Below are 25,096 nucleotides of genomic sequence, written 5' to 3' on the forward strand. Positions count from 1 at the left end.
TCTTCAAGTACGGTCACAAATATAGGAACAAAAGGAGAACATTTCCAGAGTGAGCATACAGTCTTTCAAAACTTTCTGAATCTTCAAGTTTGACTGTTATACCCACAGCAAAAGGCTGGACCTCCTCTTAAAAATATTAACAGCTTAAGTTCTGCAGTTTCAATCTGCTTTTTTGGTGAAAGCACCCTGTTTCCACCAACATTCCTCAATCCACCAGCAACCAAAACCAGATCGCTGAGCCTCTGTTATGTTTAACTAAAATGCATTTTCCTTTTGAGTCGTTAGTGTGTTTTTAGTCCGCAGTACTCCCAGGCATCATGCCACTGCATAAGGTTTCATGAATCTCCACGCAGGAAAGACTGACTGTACCTGGAGCCCCAGCAGCCTGCCCGGTAAGCAGGGTATTTCATTCGTGACCTGCATTCCTGTAACTGAAGTTTTTCCTCTCCTAAGTATCTCCTGTGTCAAAACCAGACCTTAATTTGCAGTGCACTGGTACAGCACAGCATGATAATCTTCGTTGTCCTGATGCTTCATCACCCCTAGACGGAGCTGTAAGCCACTTCTTATGCGAAGACACTGCAAGGTTTCTTACTGTTTTATTGAGTTCTAACTCCTCTTGAGAAAGCTTTTAACATCTGTCTTGAATATACTCCAGTTCCTAGTAGGTACAGAGCATACCTGCTCACCTTCATATAAGCTTGCAAAATAAATGCTAGCAAACTCCTTAATGGAAGGAAAAACACACAGAATGTGCACATGGGCTTACAAAGGCCATGAAAGGTTATGAATACTTCCACCCCAGGGCTGGCTATGCTGCGTCTGCTGCCCTCTACTTCTTGGGCAGAGAATCCTCTTCCTTCAGAAAGCTTTGAGAAAGGCCGACAGCTGAGCTCTGACACACTGCTTTAGACAAGCTCAAGTGCAGAGTACCAGTCAGACAGCAATTCCACTCTGAAGATGCTTTCTGAAACAAAGGTCTGGCAGGAACAAAAATCCCTTCTTCAGCAAAGGGTCTTCCAGCCTAGCTCATCATAGTGAAATGCCAGGTCAGAAAGCAAGGGGCTGCAGAGTTTCAGAAGCCAGGTAACCAGCATCTCCAACACTGTAGCAAGAGAGGCAGCTCAGACTCCTGGCAGATTAGCTCTCCACAGGACACAGGGCCAATAGTTCTGTTTTTCTTCCCACCCAACACCATTAAGAGTGGGAAGAAACCTTGGTGAACCATCAAGGTGAACATCATTAAGGCATGTGACAGTGCTGTCAAAAAAAAAAACACTCAGAAACTGTTAAGGCAGCAATTAAGTTGTGAAAAATATCACCAACATTTATAACTTTATCATATAAGATGGCAAAGGATACCTTTAGTGTTTGGTGGTTGCTCCAAAGATGAGAGAGCACAGTATTCCTGTCTGCCACTCACCAGTCACTCCCACCCAAAGGAGGGAAATCTGATCACATATAATCACCTCCAACTAAGGACAGGACCACAGAGGACATGCAATATGAGACCAATAGCTGCTGCATGTTTGAAAGGTGCCACCTTTCATCTGTCACAGCCGCAAGCACAAGGCCAGCTCCCCTCCTCTCACTGCACATTTCCTTTTGTAGTGCATCCACACCAGTCATTTCTGTTACAAACCTCTACAATACTTCACTGAAAGCTGTTCAAGCCATGTGCGTGCCAAACACAGAAGTGTTAAGGCCAGCTGCTCCTTCCTGCAATATGGGCTTTGCTTCAATTTACCCCACAGCTGATTGCAGGACTGTTCCTGCCACAGAGTCCTGGGGAAAATATTATCTGGTTACCCTAATACACCATGTCCTGAGGAGCTCAATGGGGACTACTCTGGGTTAATCTGTGGATTATTCAACACACAGAAATCAGAAATTTAAAAGTCCGCAAACGCAGAGACAAAGCACAGCCTTGGAGTGTGCGTAAGAGCAACTCAGCTGAACATTTCCACCAAAGGGAGGCCAGGACACGGCCAATCCCCCACCTCTGCTCTGTTGATGGCTCTTCTGGTACAATATTTACTATTGGGAGGGTGACCAGGGGAAGCAAATGGCCTGCACAGGCCCTTGGTACCCAGGTTAGGTACTCAGCATTTAAGTGTACAGCCCTGGAATAGAGTCCAAGGCCCTGTCCTACGCACTCCAGAAGGAAAATTGGTTGTCTGAGAGTGAGGACTGACAGAGCCAGTGCTCAGAGAAAGGACCTAACCTAAAGGAGGGCTCCCAGCCATCCCATTGCCTTGCTCTGGGGCTGACACAGGGCTTCTGCCCAGCATGGCTCTCCAGTCTGGAGCAGCCTCTCTGGAGAATGGGCTCTTTGGTCTTTCCCATTCCCGACACTCTTCTTTTCAACATTGATGGCTGGTTGTGTTTTCCTTTCTGACGAGCCCAGCAGTTATAGCCCTCCCCACATTTCTCATCTATCAGGGGAGTGCTCTCTGCTGAGAGACAAGGAGGTAGCAAACCCTGCCACAGTCAAGATATACTGGGTGTAGGTGTCAAGGTTTTGGTAGTGGGGGGCTGTAAGGGGCCTGCTGTGAGGAAAGGCTGGGGCATTCTCCATTGCTTATCACCCTTGATCCTCTGATGTCTTAGCTTCTCCAAGATCTGCTGTTTCTGAATGTAGCTGTAGAATACATTTTCTTCTCCTTTTGTAGAGGAAGCTATTAAGTATCTGCAGTCTCTCCTATACTTCACTGGATATAGGAATAACTCCACCAAAATGAGCAACCTTTAGGTTCGCATGCTGCCATTTTCTTTCTCTGCCTTGTGGGTGCAAAGGCTTTTGTTTCTGTGACCCATTCATTACTTCAGCTTATTCTCTTTCCATTACTGTATTTAAGAACACAAATACTTTTCTCCTTAATCTCAATAGTTAGAGAGACACATGCTAACCATCTGAATAGATGGTTCAGCAAGTAACAGTTCCACCTTGAAGGATAAGAACCTGTAACTAAGTATTGCTACACAGTTACAAAATTTTGACCTTTCCGTCTCTGTTTCTTACAGTTTTGACACTAATATTTGTTAAAGCACTGTAGCTAAGCAAGTCTTTCCAAAAACCGATTTTAAATACAAGAATTCTTGTAAATGCTTCTGCAAAGTTGCAGAGCTCAGTATCTGCAGGTACCACAGCTGGCGAGTTCAATCTTAAATATTGATAAAACATGCAAGATGAGCTTACAGTACTCAATGGGGTTTTCTAATAAGGCTAAACCTGCAAAATAGTAAAAATGGTCTAAAACCAATGAAGATATTCTTATGTGCAAAGAGGTCTGGAAAGTTTTGAACATAGGTTATAGTCTCCTTGTGCATACTGAATTGCACATCATCTCATGATAGCTTTTGTTCTAATATTTGTCACACTGCAATCAATTCTGAGGAAGAATCTTCTCTGCCTCAAGAAAAATTTTCATGGATGTTAGAGGACTGCTGCAACACGAACAACAGATGTAAGGGACTTTATACTACATTATTACCCTAATCCTCCTGATAAATTGAGACATTCTGGATTCCACAGAATAAAAGCTCTTAATATGAAAACAGTATGAACCTGCTCTATTTTGATACATTGTGGAGGGTACCGAAAATAGACATCATGTATGATCACAAGTTAAAACTATAGAAGTCTAACTGTAGACTCCTAATTCCATATTGAAAAAAGACTCCAGACACGGCTCACTTACCAAGGGGTAAACACCCTGTGTTTTGCACCAGGAGGTGCTAGTCTGTTACAATCCAGTAAGAGAGGCACTCAGGCTCTGTGAACTATAATTTAAAAATGTTATTTACTACAGCTAACAGTATAAGGAGAGAATATTACAGATAATCTTACATCGCTTGAGATGGTGGGAACTCTGGGTGCTGTAGCATCGAACAGGCCCGCCGATCCACTGGCAGCATGCTGGACAGACCCTGTCAATAGGAGAGATTCTTCCATTTTGGTCATTTGAGCTAGTTTATAGTTTTCTTACAATAAAACAACTCTATTTATAAAGGATGTTCACAGGAGAACTTCTTGCTCTATTTTTAGATAAAAGCAAAGCATGCAGGTGGCATAACCACTGCTACCAAGTGGGAGCTGCCTGCAGGCTCCTCTGTTACAATGAGCTGACTGAGTTGATCCTGCAGCCAAGGAATCTGTGCAGCACACAGAACCTCAAGGCCACCTTCTATGTGCAGCACAGCACAGGCCTGCCTGCGCCTGCTCAGGTTAAGTGTTAAGTGGATCACTAACTCCACAATGTACAGTGGCCTCTGGTCAGGATCATTACATTCCACCCCTTGATCCACATGCAGTTTACCTTTTCCAAAGATATTAGAGATTTTATTAAGAACACACGGGCTTCTCAAGCCTTAAGTACGAGGCACAATAGAGCAGATATGGTCTGTTCAAGATCGCTAGCTCCTCAAATACAGCATCTTCTGCAAGGTTCCCAATACACACTCCCAAACCATCAGTGACATCCTGACATACATAGCAAAAAACCTGCAACTATACAATTAACAACACCTTCATGAGGTGTACATACACAGGGCAGACAAATTAAGGTTGCTCAGGCCATATTCAATCCAGCAGCACCTAATGCTCACGTGCTACAAGTGACAGCCTCCACTGACATACACTGAAACAAAAAGATATTCATTATCCACAACTCTCCTGCCCTTAAGACCTCAGACTATTCTCAAAAAAAACCCCAAAACGATGAGACAACTTCACCAGTTAAAAACAAAGCCTGAGGTTGGGGAAACATGACAAACATTAAAAGGAACTGCTCAGGAGCACAATTGTTTTCAAAATCATGTAAACAGCTCATGGTGCAAGAAATTAATTTATCCCTCAAGAGATATCCTGGAAGGACTAAGCAGCCCTCACTACTGTTATTTTCAAGCATCTGACTTTTAGAAAGGTTTTTTCCCAAATCCCCTAGGAGGGTTGCAGGGAAATTCAGTGCTTTATGTGAATTTTAGTGCTTTCCCTTGGGAGGGCAGCAAGCTCACAATTTAGTAGGACGTTCCCAGTTCCTCACACCCAGGACAGCCAAGAACATCGCCTCCATGCTGGCCAGTAAAACACCTATGGAAGCCACCATGAAACAACACCCTCATTTAGATTTTCCCTCTGCACCTCCAGGAAGAGCAGCCCTTGCAGGTCCAAGTCTTCCTTCTCTTCCCAAGCTTGACAAAAGCACTAGAGAAAACAGAAACACAAAGCAATGTATAAACAGAGAAAATGTGAAAGACCTCCTTTGCCAACAGGTAAGGGACTGAAATAGACAGTGACAGGAGAGAGAAGCTGATCACTGCCTAGACTCTTTTGTACTAATATCAGCACTTCTTGAAAAAGTGAGAGCTTATTGCCTGTATTTAAGTATTCCCCCAATACACACACCAGACACTGAAAGAATACTCACGGTGCTCCATTAGATGAAACAGACACCTACCCTTCAATGCATAGCTCTTTAGAGCTCAAAGGAAAAGGACAGCTCTGCCCATCTTCATCTGTTGCTCCTTCATCTCCCAGGACAAGTTTACTCCGGGTGCTGAGTAAGCCCTCATGGAAACATCCCACAGACAGCCACCAGATGGCTCAACAGCTTCCCTTGTTCAGAGAGCTTTAACGCTCACTAGATCATTCACCGAAGATAATTCAAGCAAGCATGGCTCTTTAAAAGACAATGTCTACAACCGGGCTGGACATGAACTCACTCCCAGCTGTACCTCTTGCCATACATCTTGCATTCAAGAAAATGTAAGTAAGTATTTAATTTGATCTTCCTCATGGTTTAATTAGCAATTAAAACAACAAAAAAGCAACCACTCCCAGGCACAGGGAAGTGCTATTTATTCCACTTCTCTCAAGTTATATCTCCTGCCTTTCCCTTATCCACACCACATCCTGAAACGTATCCTCAACACAGCATTAGTTCATTTTTAAGCAACTGTAGCTATTATGTGTCTTAAATTATTCATAGCATTTTTTCAGTGACTTTTCACAAACTACACTGAGAATAAATTCTACAAATGTGCCAGTGTAATGGAGAATTTTTTCTATACATAATTTAAATGTGTGATTGACAAGTGAGGCTGCCTTTCTTGCAACCAATGTTCCTCTTTTAAGGCTAGTGATGCAGTTCTGTTTCTCACAAGTTAGTGTTTCAAGAAACTTCCCTGTTCAATCACTAGCACTTCTAAAAACTCTTTCAGCTTTGCAAACATATTATACTGGATACAGAAATTTTATTTTATTAAAGTAATGCCTTATATTGCACTTGACGTCTGAAGATTTTTTTCATGACCAGTTACAGTGTGCATGTAAATTTTTATTAGCTACAGTGCAAAATCCCTCAGAACATGGTAAACTGCACATCTGGAAATATGAAGGCAGTTTAGCTAATGAAGTATCAGGCTGGAAAAGCTTCCCCTACCCTCCCACCCCCAATTCTATTTTACTAAAAAATGACATAATGAAATAAGGAGCTGAAGAGTTTAAACTTAGGGGGTTTATCTTTTTTAATACAGAGTTTTTGAAGAAATACTCAGGTGAGAGAAGAGGAACAACTTCCGTTCCATGGATATTCTATCAAGTCCTAACCCAATGTAAGTAAAACCTGCCCTACTTGGGAGCCCGACAAACATTCCACATGAAAATTGCAGTCTCATAACCAGTATATGAAGGAAAATGTCTGGCTAGATACTTCATGCTACATTGATCTGGTTTATGCAGGACATAAGAACCCAAAATATCTTTGAGAATGTTTTTGACCTATTAGACTTGTATTTAAGTGGCTTCAACAGGATGAGGTTTTGATGTACTTCCTGATACGCCTCATATCCTACTCTTCACTGATACATGTTTTAACTCTCCCAGGACAGAGACTACTACTGTATAAAACATCATACAGCATGAAATTCAATACACACACATACATACTCCTGCTTCCATGACATCCCAGACATAACTTTAACTCTACAGAGATGAATGGGGGCCAAAAAAACCTCATCACTTGATATTTTCTGGTTAAAATTCATAAACTACTCTCATGAAGACTAAAACGTACATTTCATTCTTGGTGGCTGATACTTGCAGATGCTCCACAGGTAAAGTTTCAGCGGTACCAGGCTGAAAAAAGCCAGTTTTGTGACAAAGAACATGGCTTTGTGGGAGGATTGTGAGGCGTTAAATCAGGGGTCTATTCAGTAAGAACATGTCAGAGACTAGCTGGAAGGAGTCTCAGTGACAAAAATGGCATTCAAAATGCCCGTGTTAGAGCTAGCTCAGAGGTCAATGTGTAACAAGTCTGATCAACACCTGGGTGTTGACTAAAATACAGACAGAACTGTTTTATAGCCAGGTTGCATACTACAATCATCTTGCAACTGGCTGGATGTACCTGTTTAGCTTCAGAGCCTGTGAAAGTTGCTTATCTTAAAAAAGTGTACTGAGTGTCTCCCTTTTCAGTTTCAAAGAGATGCACTGTTTCCCCAATTTTAAAATTGGAAGTTTTCAAGATACTGTACAATGAAGTCACAGCAGCATATGTGATTTAGCAAATGCTTCAACAGCTGACCAATTCCATATTTGTCAAATCAATATTTTATACTGGTACAGAAGAGGTTTAACTTAAGTATAACCAAACCTGAATTACTTTGGACTTCTACTTTGCTAGGTCTGCCTTCAGCATATAGTTCATAGAATGGTTTGGGTTGGAAGGGACCTTTAAAGGTCATCTAGGTCAACCCCCCCTGCAATGAGCAGGGACATCTTCAACTAGATCAGGTTGCTCAGCGCCCATCCAACCTGACCTTGAATGTTTCCAGGGATAGGGCATTTACATCTCTGGGCAGAGAGGTTGTGCTGCTACGTCACAACTGAGCACAGAATCTGCAAGAGGTCAGTTACTTGCCCTTCCAGTGGCCCCAAGAACTATTCAGAAAGCCTACAAACTCCCTGGGATAGGTCCACTGAGCCCAAGCAGGGCCCAGCCAGTAATTCTACTGGAAGAGCAGGGAAGACCCCACATAACATTCAGACCTTGTCACAAATTGTACTAATCCCTGGCAACCTTAACACCTGAAGCAACTCGGATTTATCTGCTCAGAGGTGTTGCATTCTCCTCTGAAAACACATGCTCTTTGCTAGGTGCGTATTTTGCCCACTAAATACCCCTTCGTAACAGTACACAACGGACAGAAGCAATATCCTCTCCCTTTGAAGTTTGAACTTACCTGCCATCATCTACTGGTATGCAAGTTATTTTTGGCACACTGGAAGAAAACCCTCTAAAGGGTAGGGCTGCATCTGCCCAGATTTAGAGAGGCACTCCAAAAAACATGGAAGGATGGGCTGTTACTCATTGAGTAAAATTTAGTCTGGGGCTCTATCACTTAAGGCAGAGAAAGTGTATGATAAATATACTTACATTTTCTAGGGGTCATCCAGCAGTTTCCAGAGAAAACCCAGCCTTGCTTTCTTGACAGCCCTATGCACACCAATACAGAAGTGAGAAGTAGCAGCACACTCAGGATCAGAAGCCTTCCTATGCTTTAGCCAGGCTTCATACAAAGCTAGCTTTCTAGCCACAGAAAACAGTCACTGCAGGCTGCAGGGTTGCTAAGGTGACAAAAAACACCTGGAGGGAAGAGCTCACCCTGCTCACATCCTTCTGCGACTACAGGAGGGGACAGCAACATCAAGTTTACACTCCCCACTGGAATTACTGACTCCCGTGGCAAGCCTGTAAGCTTTAGGTCAATAGCCGTAACACTGTATTATGGCAGAACACTAGAAAACATTCAGCAGGCACTGCCTTCATCTGAACTGCTGAGACCATCATGGACAAAGCAAGCATAAGAGTGACTGCTGTTTACAAACTACAGAAGGGGAGAAGTCTTGTGCCTCTTCACATGGGACAGGTGAGGCTGGGAATCTCTCCTATAGAGACAGAAGCCGTACACTTGTCCTCTGCCACCACAAACCTGGGATGGACTTGCCTTCTTCATGTCCTCACAACAGAAGCAGCCACTTCAGAAAGAGGCAGATAGACAGGCAAAGAAAAACCAGCCCGTGCTACACATCATTAAAATGGTTTAACGGTTTTCAGAGGTTCCTCTAACACACCACCTACTGCAGTACTGAGAGTGTCAGTTCACAAACGGAGGGCTCTTCCTTGGTCGTTTGAGGTTATGTTCTATCAGGGACAAATGCATCAAGTCCGTGAGAACAAAGCAGGGAAGCTCTCTGCTGCCAACAGCTCTCTCTACCCTCACAATATCCCCCTCCCCATGCCCCAAAGCAGAGCACCTCTCACAGTCTTCACAGCAAGCCAGACAGGCACCAAACCAAGGCAGAACCCGGATTCTATTTCTCAAGCCACATTTGTAGCTGTGCCAACTGATTCGGATGGTTTTCACTCCAGCTGGGCAGTCAAACCAGAGCTGACAGACTGGCTAACACAGGTACCTATACAGATACAACAGGGGAGGAAAAGTGCACTGGCTGGCACTGTGCCCAGACTGGACTCTAGTGCCTGGCAGAGGACACTTAAAGCAACCCCTGAAGCCATGCAAGAGATGCCAACCAGTTCCCAGATCCCCACTGTACTTCCTAATGCATTTACTACAAGCATCAATATAAAACACCAACCCTAGCGTAAACTAGACCTGAAGAGACACAAACATTCAGAATCAAGTGATTCTAGGCACTCCAAACCCACCCACATCAAACAAAGTCCTACTTCAAACATGATAGAAAAGTCAACCTCTAATGTTCAACGATTATTGTATGGGACATTTCTAAAATGAGATATAATGAACGTTATTTCTCCCAGAAGAGTTTGAATAGAATCATCTCTGTTATAAAGTCACCTTATGCCTTACACACAAAAGCCACCTCCTTAAAAGCAAGTCACTCCTTGCACTAAAGAAGAGAACCTTTTGCCTGTGTCCCTAGTATCAGATGCCCAGATGTGACTGTATTTGTAGGAGACGTTCTCACACATCATGAACTGCCTAGGTGTTAAGAATGACAGGAAAACTCACTGATAACTAAAACATTTCTCCTTTATTTCACGAGATTCTTCTTTTTTTCTGCTGGAAAATTGGAGCTGTCAGACGATGCTTATCTGCAAATGCATCTCCTCTAAGATTCCTGCAAAAATAATGCAGCAAAACTAAGTTTGAATTCTATTTCATCTCCCACTCCCTCCTCTATTTACAACAGTTCAACTCCCAACTACTACATTAGATCCTGCTTTGAACTGTTTTGTACTACTAACATCAGACCCTTCTTCAAAGGCCATCCTAGAGAAATAACCCCTGCCATATTCTGCCATTTAAGAAAGGCCACAGTGTGTCACTGCATTAAGCTGAGAAGTAGGACACATACACAGTTCCTGGGATCATGTTGCCTGTGTTTCAGAGGTAGTGGCCTTTCACGTGCTGGGTGAACAATTGTTATCCCAGTGCTGAGGCCGGAGCATGCTGTGCTGGTAACATTCTGAAGACATCGACGAGAAGGCTCAAAAGATTCCCCTGTTCAAAGAGTTTCAAGGCATGTTAGTTCATTATACACCCAACACTTCAAGAAAACACGGATCTTAAGGCACAATATATAAAAATGAACTAGTAGACATTAAGCAGCTGCCAGCTGTACCTATGACATTCATCTCTCCGTTCAAGAAAGAGTAAGAAATACTTAAGCTGATCCTCTTCAAGCACTGGTCTGCCATTAAAAAAAGAATATCCAGCTTTCTCTGGCAACATGCTCTTTATTAGTAGCTCTGATTTCCTGTTTCCCTTCATCCTTAAAACATTGTGAAACACAAACAACTGTATAGTTTGGTTTTAAGCAGTTTTTCAAACAGTATCCAGCTTCAGTTACCTCTTTGCTGACAAACAAGTCATTGGATAAATGACACTGTCATATCAGGTTTACAGCACATGTGCATTTGTAAGAGAAGCTAGCTTGAAACAGTCTGCTTCCCTAAAACAACAGTCTAGGAAGTACAGAAATTGTTAAGGACACAACACTTTTCAAACTCCCCTTACCAACTAGCTTTGCCCTTGGTGTAGGATGCACCACCTCTCTTTCATTCTGGGGTTCCTGCTTGGGCTCTGTCAGACACCTCTCAGGTCCAGGTCTTGCATGCTCTCCCCGTCCACCTGTTCTGGCCACTGAGCTGCTCTTGCTGGGTGATTTATGGTGATGAGGCATTTCTGAATCCTCATCAACACTGCCCAACTTGTGGCTGGGACTGATACACCTTCTGTGTCAGCCCCACTGGTAGCTGGGTCAATCACCTTCTTCCATCAAAAAGCTGTCACCTGACGTACATTCTGAGAATTGTGGCCCTTACCATGACAGCACTCAGCCAGCACCTCTGGTTTTCCTTCAGAAGTCTTCACTTGTGCTAGGCTTGGTCTGGAGGATTCTCCAGCACCTTCCAGCTTTCTCTCCTGATACTGCTTCCTCCTTACTCAAGAGCCTTTTACATACAACTTGCCTCAGGTCAGGCACATTGTCTGAATTCAGTTGGGCACCTGCAGAATCTACCTCCCTCAGCACCAGCTCCAGTTCTCCTATGCTCTCATTTTGTTGAGAAATACTGCGATTTGCGTTTTCAACATTATGTTCCTCTAGGTTTTCCCCAAATCTAACTTCCTCCTGTTTGGAAAAGGCTCTTGTTGAATGAGGTGTCTCTGGAACAGCAAAACCCTAAGGACACAATGCACGAGCCCTTATCTCTGAATAGCACTGCCTGATGGACATACTTTTGCGGAACACATTGCCAGATAGTCCACACTCTTCATTTGAAGAAACAGTCTCCAGCTCTGGCACTATGCTAACAAGGAAAAAAAAAAATTCAACTCAGAACAAGGAGTCCTACTGAACTACAGATTAACAACCCAGAGAAGATTTGCTTCCTTTCTAAATCCGTCAGTCAGACGAACCGCAGAGTTTTCTAAAAAGATTTGCAAGACCCAGTGTGTGGTCACCAAGATAAGCTCGGGTGAATATAGTCTCCAGAAAGCATCCTGAAATAGGCTACAGTTTGGGTATTCTCCTCACATGAAAACATGAGTCCTAACAGCAGGACTCCAGGAAATTTGAGCTGCGGCTCATACCTATTCTCCAATTAGTCTTTTCAAATATTGGGCTTTCAAAAACTACCTCATCATAAACACTAACAGGCCACAGAAAAGGAGATTTCTCTAGTCAGCTGTTCAGTTGATCAGGTCACTAGGAGGCAAGGATACAGGAGTCAGACCTTTCAAATTCGATCCCCGTTCTGCCAGGCATCTTCACTCAAAAGCTTTAGCCTTTGCTGATATTCAATTCTGCTCCTCACCGCAGCTAGTACAACCACAGCTACCACTATACAGAATTTCTCCGTTCTCATGTATTATCTCACTATTACTACAAAGGAGTATTCATGATGCAGTTATAGGCACACAGTCCTCCTCCTTGCTTCAGGAGGGAGAAATGCTCAATAGATTTCCTTACCACAGTCTGGGTCTACTTCCTTTATGGCATTAGCACTGGCAGATTCACAGCGGTCCTCTGAAATGCAGCCAGCTGGCTTATTGTCATCTGCTGTGGCCTTCGTCTCACTCTCAGGGATTTCTCCACGTTCCACAATATGTTGTGGAGCTCCCCTAGGGAGGGGAAAAACACATCGCTTTTAGGACAAGGAATTATTTCTGTTGCGCTACATCTGCCTCCCCCCCCTCCTCACTGTAAGAAAACTGTAAGAGAAGTGACAAGACAAATTAATCAGAGCTACTTACACACAATGCTCTTGTCCAGTGACAACAGGAATCGTTACAGGCACTGAAGGAAACGTTTCCGCATTCTGCCAACAAGAAATGTTTCACTGTGATTAAGCAGCTGAAACAAGACTGATAGTCCCCAGGAGAGCAAGGCTTCAGAAGACTGGCAGCAGGAGAGAAGAGAAACTCAAATTCTGCCACGCTTAGAGCCAGCCCTCTCCTTCGCCTCCACAGGCGAATTGTGTGGATGTCTGCAGGAAGAAAGCAATGGAGGTACTTGGAGGGGAAAACTCAGAAAACAGAAGCCTCCCTGGCCGACAGAAGTAAAGGTCCAGACCAAAGACGGGAAGGCGGGATGCCACCACATCACAAACCCCCTGACCTTTCTGGCCCAGCAACTGACTACAGAAATTTCCAAGCAGCTTCTGAAGACGAGAGCCCAAACAAAGCTGAGACACTTGTCTAACAGAGGAACAGTGCAAACCATGTTGGTGCAGTTATTTTCAGCTCCACATATACATATCTCACAATTACATTATAAGAAAACTGAACTATATGTAAACCAGGTGTCACAGACACCTACCCATTAAAAGGAGAGCACTGACTCTCCTTACAGAAGAAGGAGAAGCAAAAAATAGGAAGTATTAATGACTAGAACGGGGGGAAACCTAACGTGACCTCTCCTGTGTAGCTAACTGACTTGTCACGAGTCACTAAAGTTCAGAAAGAGACCTCAGGCTTATCTGGAGCCAATTCTGGCACTCCCCATTACTGCAAGACAAAGACAGTGTTCAAAATACCTCAGCAGGTGCCTGCACTTGCTGTGATTGAAGCAGTGTTTGTAAATAAAAGATCTGAAACTTCAAGCATTGATTCTCTCCCTTTAAACACAGAAAGGCATCTCGGGCTTCTCTCACTTTGAGCTTCTCCTCATGCAAAGCCAGAGCTAGAGCTCTGTTGTTGGCTTGGATGCTCTTCAGTCGCACAGGGCTGCTGGCTGCAAGAGAACCGTCTGTCATTACACACGGGAAATTAAGAACGAGCACCGGACAAATTGCGACACAGGCAACCAAAGCACCTTACTTGTGCCGTTGGCACTTGTAGACAAGGGCTCATAGGCTTTCCCCAGCCCTGTCCATTTCTTGTTCCTCTCTTTTATTCGTTCTTTCAAGTTGGCCTGAATCCTTCTGAACGGCTTTCGCAAGGACTTGGCCATCTCCTACCTTCACAAATAACGGAGGCAAAGAAGTCACCCGCAACGGCCGCGGCAGGGAACCGGGGAGCGGCCGACGGCCTGCGAAGGCGGCAGCAGCCGCACGGAGGCGGTGCGGGCCCGGGAGCCCCGGACAGCCGGCCGCCCGGCCAGCCGCACCGCTCTCACCGGCCTGCCCAGCGCCCCGGCGGCGGCGGGGCCTACACCCGTCCCTCGCCAGGCGCGGCTTCGTGCGAGGCGACTTGAGGCGACTTCAACCGCCCGCAACCGTCGCGGCTCCCGCCGCGGCCGGGCGGGGAGAGGTGGCCGGGCCGTGAGTTGCTGCCACAGGGCACCTCACCCCTCCGCCTGCGAGATTGTGGGGGGGTTATATTGTCGGTGTTTCTGCTGCTCAACCTGACTGGCCTCGCCTGTGTAGCTTTTGGGGGGGGGGTGTAAATCAACAGCTTGCAGTTAATGGACTCCTGGTTTTCAGTGGGAAGTGTGGGGTGAAGATCTCCTTCTGGCGCACAAGATGAGGCTGTGGAGATTCACGGTCTCGGTGGAGTTTGGTAGAAAAAGCCACGAGCGCATTAGGCACCCCAGAGGCTGCGTTTTGGCATGTGGTGTCCCACAAAAGACAAACCAGGAAAACCGAGTTTCTCTTTACCTTTTTGGTGCTGCTGTCTGTCCCCTAACAGTCACCGAATCTTTCCACCCGGCCCCAACAATCCCTCATGGACCAAACAAAACCACTGCAAGCTTGAGGGAAGAACGAACTGTGCTGGGTGTTAAAATCATGCCCTCAATAAAAATACTGGTATTATGCCATGTTACAATTATCCTTATGCCCACTTTCTACTAACTTTGCACCTTTTTGTGGGCAGTAATTGGGCATAACCCCGCATGCAAGAGGCACTAACAACCTTCTCTGTCCCCTTGCAAGCATCTCTAAAATTATCTGATTAATATAATTAAACTCAACTTACGTTTTTTTCTCAACCAAACCCCAGCTGATCTGACCAAACATAACAACTTTCCCTATAAGCTTTCTGTAATTATGGCTAACGCTTGTTTTTCATTTGACCGACAAGCAATTTGTGGTCTCCAGCAATGCTGGTAAGGTCATGTAGCCACTATTCACTTGCCTGTCACAGATACACTGGTTCTGATTAAATGAACTGTGCTTTGATTAAAAAAAAAGAGCTTTCTCTGTTGCTATCCAAGTGTCAGTCATTATTACCTTTTTCATGCCTATACTTGTATCAAGACAAAATAACCTCCTCTTTTTTTTCTTGGTAACTCCCAGCTCATCTCAACAATCTCAGGAACACTTTGAGATATTTCTCTAGGTAATTTTTTGTTTGTAAATGACTGAATTCCAGTCCACACTGATTCCTGAGAACAGAAATTGGATGCTTTTCTCCAGCCAGTGAACAACCCCTCAGTACAGGCCCCACTGAAGGGACGAGAGATTAATGCAGGACCTCCGGAGGGTGCAGTCAGGCCACAGGATGCTGAAATGGAAGATGATAGTGGTCTGGTTGAAACAGCTGATGTTCAGGGGGACACAGTGATGCCTGGTGGAGCTGAGTGAGAGCAGACACTTCTCTCCTGAGATGGTGCCTCCTTGGCAAGTCTCATCTTTCCTGAGGTCGTGCAGTGCTACCTATTTATTTCACAGCATGGCCCTGAAATTGAAGACTTTTCTGATCTCTTGGGACTTTAGTTTAGTGAGATCATGCTGGTCTATCTCTATTTGGAGGTCATTCTCTTGTAGGGGATAGAAAGATAAACTCCATTACTGAATTTTGTAGACATTACCCTAGTAAAGATAAAAGCACTGAAATCTTTTGTAGCTTCTCTAGGGAGCTGTTAGGAGAGGCAGAAGTCTTTTGAAAGAATTTTCCCCCTCAGTATTACAGAAAAATGATAATGAAAAAATCCTTAGAAATATCAGCATTTTGTGATTTGTCCTTTAGAGCCCAATTGACTTTGTGCTTAAAGGTTAGAATCCTGGTGTGATCAGTAAGTCTTAAATGCCCTTATGAACTACCTGTCCCGGTTTCGGCTGGGATAGAGTTAATTTTCCTCTTAGTAGCTGGTACAGTGCTGTGTTTTGGATTTAGTGTGAGAATACTGTTGATAACACACTGATGTTTTAGTTGTTGCTAAGTAGCGCTTATCCTAAGTTAAGGATTTTTCAGTTTCCCATGCTCTGCCAGCAAGCAGGTGTGCAAGAAGCTGGGAGGGAGCAGAGCCGGGGCAGCTGACCCGAACTAGCCAAAGGGATATTCCATACCATAGAAGGTCATGCCCAGTGTATAAATGGGGGGGAGTTGGCCAGGAGGGGTGGATCACTGCTCGGGCATCAGTCAGCGGGTGGTGAGCAACTGCACTGTGCATCACTTGTCTTTTCTTGGGTGTTATTTCTTTTTTTTTTTTGTTATATTCCTTTTCATTACAATTATTATTATTATTATTTTAGTAGTAGTAGTAGTAGTGTATTTTATTTTACTTTAGTTATTAAACTGTTCTTATCTCAACCCACGAGTTTTCCCTTTTTTTTTTTCCCTCCTCCCCATCCCACTGGGAGGGAGGAGCGGGAAGCGGCTGCGTGGTGCTTAGTTGCCAGCTGGGGTTAAACCACAACAGCCCTTTTGGCACCCAGCGTGGGGCACGAAGGGTTGAGATAACGACAGATCAGATCAGAGTGTGTTAAAACAAACTTGTTATAAGTATTCATTATATTGGTTTGATAGTCACTGGTTACAGTGTGGACTCTTTTGCTCTCAAGGTTGGTGTGGTTGTTCTTGAAGTTGCATTATGAAATACCTTACTTGCAGTATATGCTCCCTGTTGTGCTATTTATTACCTGTGGGAAGTGGATTAGAGTTACTACGTTGTTGTTGTTGTTTGTAACACTGGCTTATGATAGAAGTGCAGGTCATGAAACTAATCGTGTGTTTGTACTCAGCATTGTTGTCACCTCTGTACTTTGGGAGCCACCTACGGGAGACTATTAATAATTGTACCTTTTACCTTTTCTCCTCTGAGAGCCAAGCTATGGAGGAGACATCTCTGTACTTCGGGTGCTATCTCCTAGAGAATATTAATAGTTACACTTTCTACCTTTTCTCCTCGGAGCCAGCCTATCGGGGAGACATCTTCCCACATCTTCCCTTTCTCTGCCAGGTTAATGACAATAGCATTGGAGGTGTTTGTAAATTTTGAATATTCTTGGGATGCTGAACTCAGCATGGTCCTATTGCTAGGAACCAGCATGTTCCTGACCGCGACTCAGATCTTGTTTAGGGTTAAACAACTATTTAAAAATACCATCCAGAGATCAACTCCCACGACTGCAGCTACTCCAACCCTGGTGACAGGCACTGCAGCTACTCAAACCCCAGCGACAAGCACTGCAGCTACTCAAACCCTGGTGACAGGTACTGCAGCTGCTCCAACCCCTACGACAAGCACTGCGGCTACTCAAACCCCGATGACAGGCGCTGCGACTACTCCAAACCCCACAACTGTGGCTACTCAAACCCCGGTGATAAGCACCGTAGCTACTCAGACCCTGGCGACAGGCACTGTGGCTACTCAAACCTTGGCAATGGATGATGCAGCTGAACTCGAGAATCAACCGGTGCCAATATCAATCACCCCTATACAGAAGAAGAAATATACAAAAAAATGGGTTCGCTTAGTGAAGGATGAAGGTGAAGCAGGGTCATCACGAGAACAGGAGGAAGAGGCAGAACCGGAGATAATCACCCAATCCCTATCCCCGAGTGAGCTGCGAGATACACGAAAAGACTTCAGCCGTCGTCCAGGCGAGCACATTATCACCTGGCTGCTCCGATGCTGGGGTAAAGGAGCCAGTAGCTTGGAATTAGAGGGTAAGGAAGCCAAGCAGTTGGGATCCCTTTCTAGGGAAGGAGGCATTGACAAGGCAATTGGAAAAAACTGGGTTTTTTCCAGTGAGTTTCCAGTGGGTTGCACTGATCGCACAACGAAGTGGCCCAGGAATTTTGGAAGTGATCACGGACTGGCCAGAAGGTAGAGATTTTGGAATATCGCCAGAGGAGGAGGTAATGCGTGCTGAAGAGGCCCCACTATATAATAAACTGCCAGAAAATGACAAACTATGCCCTGTTTACTGATGGGTCCTGTCGCATTGTAGGAAGGCATCAAAGGTGGAAGGCAGCTGTATGGAGTCCTATACGACAAGTTGCAGAAACTGCTGAAGGAGAACTTTTCTAACAAATTATGCCTAGGAAGCTTTGGGAAACGTTCTGCATTTTCAGTGTTAACATAGAGCACGTGAATCGAGCATCCCATCTGCTGTGTGTGTTTTACCTAAGTGACAGGAGAAGAGAACATACTTTGGTTTTGTTTCCGTACTGCAGAAAGAGACCACGGGAAGACACTGACATAGAAATGGAGAAGGATGACACCAGAAAGGAAACAACTGCTGTCTGCACCCCTAGAAGAATAGTTATTGATTTGACCATTGTATTGACTCTTCTGGAGGAAATCAGTAATCAGGCACATGCAACTAAACAAGCATTTTGCTTCTCAAGATTTTGTTATTCCACCAACTAAATACGATTGCTTAGACTGCTGGGGGGAGGGGGGGGGCGAGTTAAAAAGGTGGCCAGTAAGCCCGCTGTGCTGCTAAGCGAGCATTTAAAAAAGTTTGTTAAATGTCAAGGGCCAAACTTTGAACAGGCAGCTGCTAAGCAGCATGAGCCATACTGGAGAACTGGTTTTAAAACTTTAGTGTACCCTGTTAGTAGGCAGACCTTTTATACATTCTAAGTTGTTTGCAACATTAACTTGCATCATAACTAAAAGCACTGTAAAAATCACAGCTTGAAAAACGAAGTGACTCTAATTTTCAAAGAAATGTCAGATAGGATATAGTAATTACAAAAATTTTGTGGAGTTGCATGATTCTGAAATAGTTTTATAAGGAAAACTTAATAATGGGACAGGCTTGATAATCATGTTGGTTTTATTTACAGCTTTTGCTTTTCATTTTTATTTGGATCTGTCCCACTTATATGAAAGGAGTTCACAAGAATCTGGTGAAAAATTCTTACTGCTGGTAAGAGTTGTTTTGGAGAAAGGTGAAAGGTTTGCAATTAATTCTTCCTAGGGCTGTTCCCTCTTAGCCCTTTCAATTGCCTTAAGAGTCATATTGGATCACATAATCCAGTATTATTCAGTTAGTCTACGCGTTGGGAATCCATGTTCTGGGTATTTTGTTGAATTTGTTTTGATTTTCTGGTAGCAAGAATTGGGGAAGCTCTACAACTAAAACAGCTACACTAGCAGAACTCTAATGAACAACTTCTTAAAAAAACTACTAAAAATCTTAGTCTTTAGAAAGGATGTACTGACGCTTTACTTGTGCTCCAGAAAAAGTTTTGCAGTAGGCTGGTAACTCTGAGTTAGTAACTCCTTATCTGACTGTCATGGTTTAATACTGAAATCAGAGTTTTCCCTGTGCCATAAAATGTCCAGCTTCAGCAGGGTGGTTTAGACAAGGTGAACTAGAAGGAGATGTGCTCCCCACCATGTGCCAAATAAGGTTTTAGCAGAGTTTTGTATATGTGAACACTCTCAAACCCCACAAAGTATCCCTTTATCTTCAGAATACACACCATTAAGAACAACTAATCAAGACCCTGATAATTTCTTCTGAACAAGTACACAATGGAATGCAAAGAGTTAACAGCACAGACAATGAGCTATGTGATCACCAAACTACAATTGTCTCCTATTTAACGAGTAGGCCTAGGGAGATCTGCTACTTACAAGGAGGTTTCTCAACAGGGAAGGCATTTTCTTTTCCAAGTCCAAGAAGCATCCAAACCAAAAGCGACAGAAAGCTTCAGTTTTGCACTGTCAAGATGGCTGTTCTTTGGAAAGCAGCTCTGGTACAAGCAGAAGTACTAACCCTCTGGATTGCAAAGGTCCTGCAACCTGCCTTGCTTTGAGAAATACTCCTGAAGGGTAGCAATTTGCAACAGGAAAGCATCCAATACAAATCCAAAAGAATGATTCAGATCAAATGCTGGGCTCCTGCTGGCCTCAAGGAAAGTCCAACACAGGGGCAGTGCCACTTCAAATACTTCAGAATTGCCACTGCAGGTGCTGCTCATTTCCCACTTGTGATGCGCCAGCTTGAAAAGAGTGGAAGTTCTTAATAGCATTCACTGTCCATAGAGAGTAGGCTACAGACAAAACCCACACCATTCCAGAAAGCACCTTCTTCCTTGTACTGCCCCCCTCCTCCATGGCAGTACTGTCGAAGAGTAGCAGACCAGGATAAGACATCAGAAAAAAAAAATTCAAACTCACTACTTCAAAGCCAAAAAGATACTTTTCGAGAATATGGAGATCAGAATTTACTATTCTGCAAAGATTTGGCTCTGTCCTGTTAGTATCTCAGTATTTAAAAGAAAACACAAAACATCTGGTTTTGGTCAGTAAAGTGTCCATTTAATAAACTCCTTAGCCACATTTCCCACCCCTTCCTCCCACCCTAAAATTTCAACTCACACTTAAGCAGCAGATGACACATAATTTGATGGTGTACAACAGAAGTTTTTAAATCTGCAACTCTTAATACTAAGAGTATCAGGGGCTAGTATTTGACAAAATTACCTAGAACTCAGATGTGCCCATGCAAAAGCGCAGATTTTTATATACAGTCCCTATTTTTTCTTATAAATTTAAATATTTTACAAAAATGTATTTTCAAAATGTATAAAGTTTAGTGAATACCCCAAATGTATCTTAAAATAAAATGTTATCTGATTTCAAAGGTTATTTCAACAATGAAGTCTAAATTGCACCAGATAAAAGGCACTTGTGCTATGTGATGTCTTGAGCAAATATATGTTAGTTTATAATACAGTAATACAGTGTCGTCTTGAATTCATGCAGTTGCCTCTGAGCATCAAGCATCATTAAAGCAGCCAAAAGAGATCGTGAGTAAACTTGATTCCACAGTTGTAAAAACATTTTCTATCACTAGGTCGAACATACAGCATTGTGCTCCAGCTCTGACTCTAGAATCAAACACTACAGAAAAATTGCTGTCATTCACATGGGAATTCAAACTACATTTCATTCTCTCATAAGTTACAAAAAGTATGCCATTTAATTATGAAACTAAAACACCAATGAACAGCTCAGTGTTCAAATAGTTTGTGCCAATGAAAGTCTGTATTTAAAAACAAGCTAGGGGCTAGTTATTCAAGGAGCAGTGCATCATATCTTCAATTTCCACTTCACTGTTGAGATAAAAGCGCAGTCCTATTTGCCTTCATCTTCTCCAGCCTTTTCATTAAGTGGCTATTCGTCATCTCCATCTCTTCTATCTTATCCAGTGCTGTTCTTAACTATAAAATGAAAGTAAAAGTTACAATCACTTTAAGTTTACTTGGAATTTCTGCTGTTCTTAAGCTTTGACAGAGGAAATTAAATCAGGAATACAAATATTATATGCTTTATAAGAGTGCCACATAAGTTAAGACACAACACTTTCATTGTTGCAGTCAGATGAACCGGAATTCAACTGTTAAATAATTGGGAAGCAATTGAAACATGAAATATGTACTCATTCCAAAAGAACTAGGTGCCTGCAACTTCCTATTACATGCTATTTAAAGGTAAAGTCCTCTCCACCATTGTTACTTGCTGATGGATATATATTGCTGTGGGTAGCAGGCATCATGCTAGTCATGCAGCAACTCTTAAGCACACATCATCAACAGCTCAGTTAAATACAGCTTCTTCCCAGCTCCCTGTGAGGCGCATGCTAGAAACTTCCCAGGCTGGCACTTAACATAGGGCACATTTGGCTCCCCAGTAATATTTATGGAAGGATTAGCTTAAAATAGTACAAGTTATCACACTTAGAAGAAAATACAACTTTAGATCCTTCCTTCCAAGGAAGTACTGCATTGAATTGTAATTAGTATTACTTTTATGTGCTACAGTTGTCTTCTGAATGCAACACTGATAGACTTGGAGGTCTCCTCAAAAAACACTTAAAAGCTGTAACTGAAGATTACAAAAAAACAGCTTGGAGGCAAAAGACAGAGCTGTTCAAGACTGAAAGGAGCATACAGCTGAAAAGGAAATCAAGTCAATTACCTCTCGCTGAAGCTTCCTCTTTTCAGCTTTGAGTTCATCTTCTACTTTTTCTGCATTTTCTGCGGCATTTTTGTACCTTGCAACCTGCCCCTCAAGTCGTCCAATCTGCAAACCCAAACAAGACAAAAGTAACAATTACTCAGGTGTTCCACCCTGAGCTCACCTGCCACCAGCTGTTCTTCCCTTTCTGAAAAGCCACTGTAACACAAGGCATCCTGTGAATTATCCATAGTATCTCCCTCTGGAAAGAGGAGGTTTAACTGTGTTAGCAGCAGCCATAATTGCAAAGAGAGTGTTTAAAAGAACTAATAAAACAGTAAAATAAATCGTGGGCAGAAACTTGGAATATCATTCACTGCCTGTCCCTCCCCTGGCAAGGGTCACAGGAAACTGTAGAGAATGCAACATAGCATAGGACACAGTTGAGAAGATACAGAAGGTTAAAGAACTAAGCAGAGAGAGAAGAGTTGGAAAAAGAAAAATCAAGAATTGGGGAACACATGGGATTAAAAACAAAAGCTGGAAAGCTGAAAAGCAGAGACCATATGAAGAGGTGCAAAGTAGAAAGGAGACTGTAACTGTTATCAGGACATGATGCAAGAGGTCTTGAGCTCAAGCCCAGAGTTCAGCAGTAAAGAGGGGGCTCAAGACAAATCCTGGTTGCAATCTGCAGGTGTTAAAGCCCACTCGCTGGATTGCTGTAATTTATAGCTCCCTGCTATCCCCAAATCCATAGGATGGGCTGGTAGCCTGTTGCTATGCAAGAGAGAACAACTATGCATCTTCATTCAAATTATAATCCTTTATGTGATTTTTAGGTAATCTACAGAGATGCTGAACTATAATACCATGTTACTGACTTACAAAGTGTGAGTAAATCAGTGAGATATATATACATGTCTATAAAAACAAACTCTTGAATTTCAGAGTAAATTATGTACCTTCCACAGTCTATACAACTTTCTTACAAGTAATTAAGCTACATAAACTGATTTTCTTGAACTAGTAGCTTCAGTTCCTCTTTATATTCTGCCATACATTCACATCTTAGTAAATTAACTCTTGATTATTTTCTCTTATGGTTAGACTACGCACAGGTATGGACTTGCAGGAAATAAGAAAAAATACAAACGTAGTGCCATTCTGTGCAAACTAAAGAACAAACAGTAAATCAAATGATGAAATATGTTTTCATAGTTTTTGTTGAAAACAGTATCGTAACAGTGTGCAGAGCAAGCGTAACGATAACAATAAATACGAAGACATACTTACATTTTGTTCCAAGGTAGTTATATCTTGTTCAGCTTTCGAAAGCTTAAATTTGTATTCACTAATTTGTCTGTTGGCATCTCCTAGACAAAAATTGACGTGAATATATTACTCAAAGCAACTCTAAACTGGTAGTTTCCCTTTTAATTAAAATTCATTAAAAAGACCATTTTATTGAGAAGCCCATATACAAGATTATAAAGAGGTAAATGTTCTTTCAGAAATCTTTTTTGAGAGTATGAGAAGGAAATAATTTTCCTGTTATTTAGAGAACACAACTACTGTCTCTAAGAGCATGCATTAAATCTCAGATGTATGAGATACGCACCTTTTAAAACATATATTTAGATTAGCAAACTCATCTCTCAGAAGAGAATCAACACAATAACCAACACATGCTGCAAAGTGGGTCAAATGACAATGGACATAATACCAGCAGCATTTAGCATAGACATCTGTAATAACATTTGAATGATAAGGAGCACAAGGCTTGAACCTGCCTGACAAACTCCAAAGAGCTTTGCAAATTATTTTGGTGTTGTATTTTAGCCCTGACATTGCCAGTGCTCTGTTCATGTTCATTGCCACAAGCATATTAAATGACAATCTGTCAAACAAGTAAAGTTTTCAGCTGAAGAAAATAGCTTGCTTGAAATAGGAAGTAGCTTCGTGTTTCTATGAAGCAACACTGAATATTGTGTTAAACTTTAATAATTTTTCATGTTTTGCTTCAGAGAATAATAGTCTTTTAGATTAAGTTTCTGTATCAAAGATTCAACAAAATAAAAAAATCAGGTAGACTATATTAACAAAATATCTCAGCTGAAATTCTCATCTAAATCTCATCCAAAAATTGAAATTGTTCAAGTAGTGGCACCCATCCCAGGCAAGGTCATCAACTGGAAAATAACCTCCCAGAACATTGTTATTCAATACTGAAAGAGGCAGATTTTTAAGCTATTCTGCAGTGAGAAATTTCCTGCAAGGAGATATACCAACAAAAAACTAGCTGCTCAACAATATATTCATTCACAATACTACTGCACAACAATACAGGAAAAGGAGTTGGAAGAGTCCATTTCCTCTCCTCAGTAAGAATACCTTTGAACAGGAACCATATACCTACTCTGCATTTCAATTAGCTGCAAGTCAGAACCATTCTCTAAGCCTATGATATCTGGATTCATGCCATCGCTTTTAGAATATTTCTGTCGTTCTTCTTCCAACTGCATCTTCAGTTTTCTAACCTGAAAAAGAAGTGTTCTGTTGTGAAAAAGACTCCCAGAAGTTCAGTAGTTGTGTATCTAAACGTTCAATGGGAAAAAGGCAAAGCAGTCCTGAGGTGCCACCGGCTGAGACGGTTCTGTAAGCGGGAGAAGCAGAGTCATGCAGGGGAGGCAGGGAAGCCAGTCCCTGCAGCCTGTGGCTGCAGTCCCCCATCCCCATTGCTGGGCAAGTGCCCTCTGCATGTCAATGCACAACCCAAACCCACCAGTTTGGTCAGTGCTGCAGGGATCTCTGCGCAATGCAAGGGCACCCAGTAACTCTAACAGAGCTGCCTTTCCAGAGGAGGTGGCGGCATTAAACTCTGTTCCTGCATTTCTTCTACAGTACACCTTTTACACTCTAAACATGTATGAAGATAATGAACAATGTCCTGGTGAGTTTACA

At 42.8% G+C, this 25,096-nt stretch overlaps 2 protein-coding genes and 1 long non-coding RNA gene across 7 annotated transcripts in view; all 3 read right to left on the bottom strand.

Annotated features, from left to right (window-relative positions):
* Positions 1-10,415: 10,415 nt before the first annotated feature.
* On the bottom strand, positions 10,416-12,836 carry LOC127029972 (uncharacterized). The gene is made up of 3 exons (XR_007768262.1): positions 12,805-12,836; positions 12,521-12,672; positions 10,416-10,548 (listed from the first exon to the last, which is right to left on the bottom strand). It is a non-coding gene; the product is annotated as an uncharacterized LOC127029972 (long non-coding RNA).
* A 741-nt stretch (positions 12,837-13,577) lies between these two features.
* On the bottom strand, positions 13,578-14,031 carry LOC127012676 (shugoshin 1-like). Its single transcript, XM_050890907.1, has 2 exons — positions 13,870-14,031; positions 13,578-13,783 (listed from the first exon to the last, which is right to left on the bottom strand). The coding sequence occupies exons 1-2, from the start codon at positions 14,000-14,002 to the stop codon at positions 13,578-13,580; spliced, it is 339 nt and encodes a 112-aa protein (XP_050746864.1). The 5' UTR covers positions 14,003-14,031.
* A 6,504-nt stretch (positions 14,032-20,535) lies between these two features.
* The window catches only part of LRRFIP2 (LRR binding FLII interacting protein 2), a 60,580-nt gene continuing 56,019 nt past the window's right edge, over positions 20,536-25,096 (bottom strand). For all 5 annotated transcript variants that reach the window (XM_050915818.1, XM_050915816.1, XM_050915817.1 and 2 more), the window contains 4 exons: positions 24,552-24,672; positions 23,429-23,508; positions 22,157-22,261; positions 20,536-21,399 (listed from right to left, as the gene is read on the bottom strand). In XM_050915818.1, coding sequence (XP_050771775.1) covers positions 21,289-21,399; positions 22,157-22,261; positions 23,429-23,508; positions 24,552-24,672 — 417 coding nt within the window. In that variant the 3' untranslated portion in view covers positions 20,536-21,288. The remainder of the gene's footprint in view (positions 21,400-22,156; positions 22,262-23,428; positions 23,509-24,551; positions 24,673-25,096) is intronic.

This window comes from Gymnogyps californianus, chromosome 2 (assembly GCF_018139145.2).
Source record: "Gymnogyps californianus isolate 813 chromosome 2, ASM1813914v2, whole genome shotgun sequence".
NCBI lineage: Eukaryota > Metazoa > Chordata > Aves > Accipitriformes > Cathartidae > Gymnogyps > Gymnogyps californianus.